This window comes from Jaculus jaculus, chromosome 1 (genome assembly GCF_020740685.1).
Source record: "Jaculus jaculus isolate mJacJac1 chromosome 1, mJacJac1.mat.Y.cur, whole genome shotgun sequence".
NCBI classification, from domain to species: Eukaryota; Metazoa; Chordata; class Mammalia; order Rodentia; family Dipodidae; genus Jaculus; species Jaculus jaculus.
This window is the reverse complement of record NC_059102.1, coordinates 281,061,471-281,072,304: the sequence shown is the minus strand read 5'-3', so window position 1 is coordinate 281,072,304 and position 10,834 is coordinate 281,061,471. Positions and strand designations below refer to the sequence as shown.

General features: G+C 35.5%; 1 protein-coding gene across 3 annotated transcripts in view; it reads right to left on the bottom strand.

Annotated features, from left to right (window-relative positions):
• Positions 1–318: 318 nt before the first annotated feature.
• Positions 319–10,834, bottom strand: part of Dennd1b (DENN domain containing 1B) — a 265,313-nt gene continuing 254,797 nt past the window's right edge. For 2 of the 3 annotated variants that reach the window (XM_045141130.1, XM_045141131.1), the window contains 3 exons: positions 8,384–8,460; positions 7,135–7,348; positions 319–6,407 (listed from right to left, as the gene is read on the bottom strand). In XM_045141130.1, coding sequence (XP_044997065.1) covers positions 5,874–6,407; positions 7,135–7,348; positions 8,384–8,460 — 825 coding nt within the window. In that variant the 3' untranslated portion in view covers positions 319–5,873. The remainder of the gene's footprint in view (positions 6,408–7,134; positions 7,349–8,383; positions 8,461–10,834) is intronic. The other variant, XM_045141132.1, reaches the window with a different exon arrangement.

The window sequence follows — 10,834 nt, the reverse complement described above, 5'->3', positions numbered from 1 at the left end:
ATCAGCTGGGAACCTAGCATTCAGAACACCTAAGTTTATGGGGGACACCTGAATCAAACCACCACAACCTGTAAACAAATATTTTCTATGTTTAAGGTGCTAGGTCCAGCATTCTGCCACAAAGCTAATTAAAATAGTTAACATAGTAACTGTACAGAGCAGAACAGGCTCGTAGGACAATCAGAATGGATATGGCAGAAGTTTAGACTGTGACAGTTACAAAGCACAGAATGGAGGTAGCTGGGTCCTTACAGCCTTTCTCCTAGAATGGTGGAGGGGATAACTGAACAACTACAAAGGAGTCAGCACCACACAATGTTTCATTGTGACCAATTTTATTTTAAAACTACATTTTTGGGTACTTTATGGTGAGGTGGAATTCATTCAATATTATTTTGCATATTTTAAAACTTGCCCCTTGTATACACATCTTCCCAATAGTAGTCAGCTTTGGAGATGATTTATTCTGTAGCCCCGAAGATGTAAAAACAACTAAGCAAATTTCAATGCTAGGTACTTTTGCAGATATCTGTTACCATGTTGAACAAAATCCTCAAGACTTTCAATCTTCTGAAATGAGTGTTCATCAGCTACAATCTTTGAAAAAACAGATACAAAAGGTACAAACTTTGGAAAAATTCAATATTTAACCCTTTATGTGGCTTTTATGTCAAAACACTTTACATACTTTTAAAACTTAATTATTAACTTTACTGTATGAACATACTGTATTTTGGTCATATTCCCATCAAGTTATACTTTTATACACCTCCCACCATTCCCATTCCACTAAAAGCCCTCCTCAGTGGGGTTTGCTGTTTTAGGCACAGCTAAATCATAAATGATTTTACAAATCTACTTTCATATGATTATTAACGAGTTCTCAAAATCACCTATGACAGTTATTCTATCTAAAAGATGGAGATGTAACACATGCAGTGCATCTAACATGAACAGTGTTGTCAATCTGTTCTTCCTAAACATCCTGTAATCAAACAGAGATGGGTTCATTGATGAGTCAGGCTCACCTGAAACAGAAGATATAAGGATATCGAGATTTGACATATCAAAGAAAGAAGTAATCATGTGTGACTACAACCTTTGAAGATAAAAGAGTGCATATCTTCAATTACTTCATTTAAGTATAATGTGGCTTGAAGAAACACAGCTTTCTGGATATAAAGCATTCACTTAGCATTGATGTTCAGTACCTTGTTTTATTTTTGGTATACTTGCATATTGCATCCAGAGTTATAAATTTTCCACAGTGCTCATTTCTGCCTCATTCAAGTATAATAAAAGTAGAAATCTATAGAAGATCTAAGGCTAAACAAACTGTACATCATACAAAGAAATTAATTTACAGGCAGTCAAAAGTATTGGCAATGCCCTTTATAAATCTTAATGAAGAGCCATCACAAATAATATCACAATCTACATAAATGATCACAGCCATATATAAGCCATTTAAATTTATGTGGTATAGAACAGAATATTTGTTAAATGTACACATGTAGAATTAGCACTTGGTACCACAAACATCTCTTTTAAAGTAACAGTACTGTCAATACTAGTCTAAGGTACAAGATTTTCTTATTGCATATTTATTGTTGCTGAGGCAGTTAGTTATAATACAATAATGCAGCATCCACAATCATTTTAAATAAACAAAGACATTTCTCCTGCCAGCAAAATAAAGAATAATTTTTTTTTTGAAATCCCACAGAACATTGCTACATACAGTTTTGGGCAAATACTGAAAGACATGACCTTAAGGCATCTGCCAGGAAAGCAGATGTGCATATGTATATGAACTAAACTATGCAAGAAAAAATATTGCACACAATTTTCTATTGCAAAATAAAATGTTTCTGTTTAAATATACATAGTTCCCTATTTCTTAACCAAATCATAAAGTTAACTGGCCTTCTCAAAACCATTCTGCCTCTTAAGGAAGCTTTAAGAGATGACATAAACATTATTTCTGGCTCACAAAGAATAAATTCTAGAAACCATGTACTCCATGGAGAAGTGATATGGGGAGAGTCCACTTAGGACTTACATTCCTGGATTACATTCTGATTTTAAGATACTTTCTCAGATTCATGATTACTGACACCAAACACAATGGAATTACCATAAGAAAACTGACTCATACAAGTAATAAATCTCCTAGAAACTCTATTGACTATAATAATATTCACAGTTGTCTTCTCTTGATCAATAGTCTACTTCTTCACTTTATTCATTAACATTCCTGTATTCTAGCATAAGGATATGAGTGTAGAATTTCAGTAACAGAATCATTACTTACAGCTTCAATTTTTTAAAAAGGGATTGTTTCTAGAGAATGCTATTATCAAAAAAATTTTAGGGTAAACATTGAATTCCCATCAACATGACTGGATTCCTATCGATACCTAACTTATTCCTAAACTGAGGAAAGTGGTAAATGCTGTAAGGGAGGGTCTGTTGACTGTATACTTAATAAAGAACAGGCTAGCAAGGATACTCAGCTCCTGCATGAGTCTTTGAATCTGTCCTGAAAAGTAGGTTCCTTTGCAATACTGCATCTGGCATAGTAATACAGAAAGTTACTGTAACTAGAAATAGTACTAATTCTGTATTCACAACAGGCCTTAAAATAAATAGCCATTTTAAAATACTAAGTTTTGTGGTGTTAGATTCGCTAAGCAATGTGCATCATTCTGTAATATTATCATTATTCCTTATTGTTATCTGACCACTCTTACAGTTGCTTTTCCTATTAGTTGATTCCTCTGGGCAGGGATTATGCTAATTATTTTGATTCCTCCTATGTCCCCAGATCCTTTGTTATAACACCTTATTCCTGACTGGTACAAAAGTCAAATATTTTGTAAATGAAGGAGTAATTAATTTTGAATTTGAAAAAATCATCATATAATTCTTAAGATATGAATATGATTCATAAGATATACTGAAGTAGGTAATCATCAAAATATAGCACTTAGCAACATCTTTACTTAGGGAAATTAATTCTGATTTAAATATACAAAACAACAGCTCCTAAATTTGTCTTTCTTCTCCATCCTGAAACACCAAGGATGCAATACCTAAGGACAAGATAAAGGCCCAAGTGGAATCAGGAAAACGACCATGCGCGTGAGCCTGAAGACATGTGTCTCTTCAAGTGTCTTGTAGAGCAGGATGTGCTTCTTTGAAAAAGTGATCCCAAGAAACAGGGTTTACAAAGGTCTGTTTTGTCATAGTAGAAAATGTGGGCAAAGTAGGAAATAAACTTTTTGGTATTTCACATCTTAGCCTAATGTCATTCATTCCTGCTCTACCCACCATAATAATGATAAGTTGAGTTTAAAGACAGATTGAATGATGTGAAGTTCTGATATTTGCTACTAGTTGTCTGAACTTTTTTCTCAAGAAAAATGTACAGATTTTTTTTTAACAGAGTAAAATAGTTATTTTTACATGTAAGGCACAAATCATTAAAAAATATCCTAAGACAATTACATTTGTGAGTGGCTAAATATCCTGAAATATAGTATAATATTATAGACAAACATCCTGTAAGATGACCCAATGTAGGAAGAATCATACCTCTATGACCCTGAAGTGTATTAATGAAACAGATTAAAATTCAATGTGGTTCATTACACTCATTATGCTCTCTTTCTTCAGAGGACAAGTTCTGAAGAGAGAACAACTTCATTTCAAAATTCATTAAAGGTTCCTTTGCATTCTTTTTACAAATGATGCAGGGATATTTTCCAAGCAGATGAATCATAGGAGTAACTATTTACCTTTTCACTAAAACCAGCTTTTCTACATATCCCCTTCTTTTATTACCATTTTTGTTAAATCAGGGAAAAATTTGACAAGAACCCAGAATTTTATTTTTGTGTTAAAAAAAGCAATGATTACACATGGTTTACTCTTAATAGAAAAGAATCCATCCTTCTAAGGAAATATTCATCTTCCATTATAAGTGAATGATTACCTCAAATATAACACATTTATTTAGATTATAGAATATAGTTTTAAAAAAGACCTGCATAAATATTTCAGGCAATGTTTCATAAATCTTCTAGAACTTTAACTGACAGTATATTTCTTAAGCAAATTCTGAGAGTTCTTCAGTGTTTTTTTTTTCAATTTTTTAAAAAGACAATTTTTGAAAAACACTCATTATTGGGTATGCATAGAAGAGATACCCTGAGAATAGAAATAAATAACCATTATGCTACTAGGTTTCCTTTTCTTTTCCCAGACTATACCTGTTAGAAGAGTCTAGCATGAAGTAATCAATATGACATGTTCTTCGATGTCTTCCAAAGCTCAGCAATAACTTTTGAGGGAGACAATATTCCATAAAGAAGAAATATACATGATTTACTTAGATACTCCTCTGCCCAAAGGAATTGAAACGTAACTCTCTGCAATAAGTGTGGGCTGCTGATTGTGACTTCTTCCCAAAGTCCACAGACTAGAAAGGAGGGGTTAGTTTATAGTGAAAAATCCCAGCAGGTTATCAAAGTCAACATCACCACAGAGTATGCTGACAGCTCATATTCAATATGACACTGGGGCTTTACTTCTGTGATTTTTCTGTAAACCCATAATTCACTAATTATGAGAGAAGTATAAGACAAATTCCAAGAGCAGAGCAGTCTACAATATATCCAACCACCATGCCTCAGAACTGCCAAGGCCATCAAAAACAAGGAGGTGAAGTACATAGAGAAGAGAAGCCTTGGTTGGGAGACTTGAACAGAATGTAATTTGGTGTTCTGATGGGTTAATAAAAGAGCGAATGGACATGAGAAAAAAGCTAGAGCTCTGAGTACAGTAGGACTATCAATACCATACTAACATGTTAGTAAGAGGAGAATGTGGTTGTGTGTGAGAACTCTGTACTGTCTTTTAGTTTTACTCTAAATCTAGATCTTATTAAATACTAAGTTAATTATTTTACAAAGTAGATCTGATTTTAAAATGTGGCACATTTTGATTGAAAATCATTAATTATGAAAAGAACAGGACAATTTTTATCATGACTGTTTATGCTGCATTAGCTTTCATGGGTTAGACCTTAGATAGCAAAGGCATACATAGAAACTGTGACCATTATTTGTCTCATTTGTAAACAGAAGTCATCAATTTCACATTATAATTCAGCACTTCATATATTTCACTAAGTGGAACCTAAATGTACACATTTATACATTTTGGAAAACATGGCTACAGTGTCTTTATAAAAGCAGGTTAAGAATTTCTATAAGAGAGCTTTTAAACCTGGAAAAAAATATGAGTGTTGACCTTCATCCCATAAATAAAAAAATGCATTATTGCTCTGCAGGACAAATAGCTTATATTTCAAGCTTTAAATGTAATTTCATAAGTTATTTGTGTATTTAACGTGGCTTTATGATTAAGGCAATTAGTAGATTAAGAATTTCTTGAGTTTCAAGCTATTTTTGATAAGTTTTGATATCCTGATGAGTTCATGCTCAATCAGATTAGTATAGTAGCTACTGGTTATGTTAAAGGGTTATATATGCACATCTATTTTAAATAAAATGAATGGCATTAAGCACCAAATACTAGGAAAGTATTTGTTCAATATATAGTTTCAGCATTCATACAAACTAGTACCTGATTTAATAGCACAGAAGATTCACTGTACCTTAAAAATCAATGGGTAAAATGTATCCACGAAAAGAACACATGGGAGAAATGTTCAAAATGGTAAAAAGTTAAATAGTTATAAGGGTTGTCATTCCTACAAGTAATTGTATTTACCAGACAAATGATAGAGAACCCCAAAGTGTCTCCTTGGAAGCCTAGATGTAAGTGACTAATCCTTAATTGGTCACTTAAGTTTGGTTTCTACTTGTGTTTTCTTCTGAAATGTTTGAGCTTTGTTGGAAGTCACATGACATGTGACACAATGATACAACTTCATGAAGCAGTCCAACATCTTCTGAAGGTTCCTTGACTTCCTTCCCTTCTTTCTCCCATGGAACGAAAGTAGACTGGCGTCGCCCAAGGCTGGGTAGAAGCAGATCCTCTGAAGCCTGGTTTAGTGTTTCCTTCTCTTCGATTTTTCCTTCATGCATTTGGGAAACTTCAGGGGGAGCTGGCTGAAAAGCCAAGACTAAAACAGAAGATGGCTTTTCTACCACAGTAGGGTCATGCCCACTGTCAGCATGGAGTGGCTTTTCACTGTTTTTCTCTTTCAGGATAAACAGAGACTCTGTCAAACCACTGCCAGAAACCTGCTTCCTGGGAGATGGAGGGAGATGTTTGCCATGGAGGGCACTGTCGTCCTGTCCGAGGTTCCACTCTGCTTGATCACCAGAGCCACACAGCAGGGTCAGATTATTCTCACTAGGAGCGTTGGACTTACACTGAAATAGGAAACAATTTCTGAACACTTTCAACAAAATTGTAACAATTGTCTAGTTATTTGTTTTCTGTTTAAAAATCAATATTAATATCTTTCAACTGGGAACACAAAGCTCCTCCTGGGGGCTGTAGCACTGGCCATGATTCTGACAAGTCTGAGTGACTCCTTGAACAGGAATACAATGGGATGCATATTGGTTTCCATGCCCTTGTAAGTCACCTGTGATTCAAACTACAGCATATAATTCATACAAAGTTCTTGAGTCAGAACAGGGTCCCATTGCTTGTAATTCTATCTCATGTTTTTAAAACAATTCAATTTGTTTAAAATATTGTTAATTTTTGCAACAATAAAATGAAAAAAATTATTTGAATCAATGCATACAGTACAGTTTTTTAAAAGCATGTTATTAGAAAGAAAGAAGTAGGAATATTTCACATTTTAAGTATTCTTCAAGATGACTCTAAAATTAGATGGCTAGGAAATATTGCTGCTGGTAAAAAGAATATGAATTAATAACATTAGCCACAAGAACAGGGTAAAATTGAAAATATAGGAATGTTGCTAACAGAAATATTTTAAAGGAGTAAATGATGCCATGGTTTTGAAATATATAATAGCCACTTCGAAGCTAAATGCTTCTTCAAACAAAGCTCATGAGATCAGGTGATCACAGCAAGGGCAAGAATGTTTTCATTTAATTTTTACAAGTTAAAAATTCAACTAACCGTAGGCTTGTAATCAATATCATCCATTGATCTAAAGAAATCCAGGCTCTTTGCAGCAGCCAGCTTCCCTTGGTCTGAACTGTGTGTGCTCAGTGTATCCAGGATCTCTCCTAACAAGTCCATTTCACCTGAATATGGTGTCTTCACTCTTGTTTCTGAGTCATCACTTTCATAGAAATAAGCAGAACTTTCTTCTCCATCTTCAGAAGATATCCTGAGGAGAAAGAAAATATGCAGCAATGGGTACACACAGGCTGCATGTAGCAACTGCTCACCAAATACAGTCAATTCATGAGAACATTTATAAACCAAAGTGTCATTTAAGTGAGAAGGTAGCCATAGTATATATGCCTTGATCCCAAAACTCTAGGTTGAGGCAGGAGGATTAAGCATGTGAGATGAGCCTGGGCTATCAAGAAGAAGAAAAAAAAAAAGAACTAAAATGGCAAAAAGACAGGTAGAGAGAAGGAGGAGTGGAAGGGGAAAGAAGGGGGGAGAATGAGAGAGAAAGGAAAGAAAACCAAAATCAGTAATTAGCTCATGGCCAAACTCCTTCTAGTAATGTATGCGCCAATTTCGAACATGAAAAATGGTAAATGTGCTTTAAGAGCAAACAAGCTGAAGATGTTTTACATAGTCTAACTCTGTAGGATTTGAGACTTCTCCCAGAAGGTTGAACATTTGGCAGGTTTGCAATACCCTAACTTTACTTATATTATTACACAAGGGTTTACTTTTCCTTATGTACTCATGTATCTTACAGTATTCCTTTATACAGACAGATTAACTTCTTGTATATAAAGAATGTTCAACTTTTGTTATTGCCAAGTATCTTATGGTTGGTAAAAAGTGAAATACAAATTAGTTCTAACACTGTTTTAATCCTCCTCTTGTAGTATTAGGCAGTTTTAAGAGTTTCCCTCAGTTTTCTTCAGTGATTATTCTCACTGTTGCTCCTGTTTCACTTACTCCTTCAGGATGTGAGGAAGATCCTTTAAGGTGCTTTCATCACAACCCCTATATACACACTGCTTTCCATAAACAAGGCATTTCAACCCTATCTTGCTCTTCTGTTCCAAGAGCCATCCCACAGAGCAACCTAAACATCACAGTTTCCATTAGCTGAAAGACTTTGTGAAGGAGCAAAATCCAAGCTGGGCGGGGGGCACATTCTTTAAAATACCCTGTCACTTGACATGCCTATCAGTATGCTTTACTACTTCATAGACTACCGTAGTCCTTGACTTACTTGCTTGCTCGTTCAATATCATCGTTATCATCATACAGAGTACCATCAAAGCTCTTGTGAGGCCTTTTTAAGTGTGCCTACAGAAAGAAGTTGAGAATAAATTGATTTTAGTAGTTAAAATAATTATTTCTTTAGTTTTTAGAGAAACAATGTGATTTTGTAAGATACACCTTTAAAAGATATATACATTCAAGTTTTTGAATGTCACTAACTAGACAAACTGGGATAAGAAGAAATGAAGCCCAAGGCAGTATTTATCTCAACATTCTACTAGCTCAAAAATCACTGAAAATATATATCCTGGAATACATACACACATACATACATACATACATACATACATACATACATACATACATACATACAAACATACATACGCACAGCCACACAGTTCCTGTGTGGTGGTTTGAATATAAAATGTCTCACAAGGTGTTTTAATACTTAGCTCCGAGTTGGTGATGCAGTTTGGGAGGTTGTAGAACTTTTAGCAGGTGGAACCTTGCTGGAAGAAGTGCATTGGGGATGGCCTTGAGGTGTTATAACTCAACTTCAGTTGCTTTCTCCCTGTCTGTCCCGCCCCTCCACCTCCATCAATCTCCCTCTCTCACTCCGTGTCTATCTTCTTCACTCCTGATGAAGGTACTCCAGCTGTCTGCTTCTGCCATGCTTTCCACACCAACACAGATTTCCCCTCAAAACTGTAAGTCAAAAACAAGCCTTTTCCTTCCATAAGCTGCTTCTGGTTGGGTACTTTGTTCTAACAATAAAAAAAATAACTGAGACACCCTGATTTTTGCATGTTTGATTTAGTATCAGTCATACCCCCAACATGTACTTTTACCTAGTTTTAACTATCAAGAGTTGTGTGAACTGAAAACAGTTCATGGAAACAGCAACTCCTACATCCATAAGCATTCTACAAGTCTGATTCTTTAGGATTTCAATATTGTGGAGAACTTACAATGCCATATGTCCACAGCCAAATTAACTTGGGCTATTTTAGCACCGTTAATGACCATCTCTGTGTGATATATCACCCTGTGATTATTATGTAAATCCTTTGGGAATGTTCTAACAGATCTTCTAGGATCCACCACCCTGAAAGCTATAAATGTCATGAGATAATATCAGAGGGCCAATGCACAGATTTATCCACTTTGCTGTAACCCAACTACCTGAATTTCCCACCAATGTACCTGAAGAATGTCTTGGTTTATGATCTTTTGTTGTTCCATAAATTAAGAAAAAACTTCATGAAATTGTTATGTTGGAATATGGAATTTGGTGGTAACATAAATGTGTATGGCTAGGGCCATGGTCACTATTATTTGGCTTGAAAATAAACTACTTCTTATTCCCTTTGCTATGAGAGCTGTGTGTTGTCTGTGATTAGTTGCCAATCTTATTACCTTACCTAAATGCCCCAGCCTCCAAGTATTTTAGAGAGTGATATTTAATCCTTAATCTGTATATAAACTGATACCCTATAATAGTATAATAATTTAGGCTTGTGGTGGTTTGATTCAGGTGTCCCCCATAAACTTAGGTGTTCTGAATGCTAGGCCCCCAGCTGATGGATATTTGGGAATTAATGCCTCCTGGAGGGAGTGTATTGTTGGGGGCAGGCTTATGGGCTTTATAGCCAGTTTCCCCATGCCAGTGTTTGGCACACCCTCCTGTTGCTGTGGTCCACCTTATGTTGGCCATGGGGTGATGCCCACCCTCTGCTCATGCCATCACTTTCCCCTGCCATCGTGGAGCTTCCCCTCGAGCCTGTAAGCCAAAATAAATCTCTTTTTCCCAGAAGCTGCTCTTGGTTGGGTGATTTCTACCAGCAATGCAAACCGGACTGCAACAAGGCTCTAGTTCTGAAGTAGTTCTGGGGTTATTGGACCAAAATTTCTGCATGTCTGATAAGCTCTTAGGTGAGGTCAATGATGCTGGATCTGGTAGTCCCACTGGAAATAGCAAGGTTTTTGAAATGAAAATCCTAGATAACTTATCATTTTACCTGTAACTACATTATGCATTTTAATACAACCAAAATATCATGATCATACCTACAAATTGACAATAATCCTTTAGAGTCTTTTATTACACAGTCCATATTCATACCATGGGATTTTATGTCTTGGGGTCAGAATACCAACAAGGGTAACATTGGACTTGGTAGGAATATCTAAGTTTCTTTCACAGGACTCTCCATTCACCCTCCTCTCATCAAGTCCTATAACATGCTTTCTATGCTAGTTTCTTACAAGCTGGCTGTTACATCTAGGTTAGATTCAATTTGGTTGGTATTTGTTTCTGGGGAAAGAAAATCAAACACAGGTGGTGATGTATGCTTTTTTTTTTTTTAGCATGCATCAGTAGACACTTAATGTTTACATGTCCATTTTTTTGTAGCAGGACAGGACCGAGAGAGCTCTTTTTAATAGGTAGTCAGCAAGG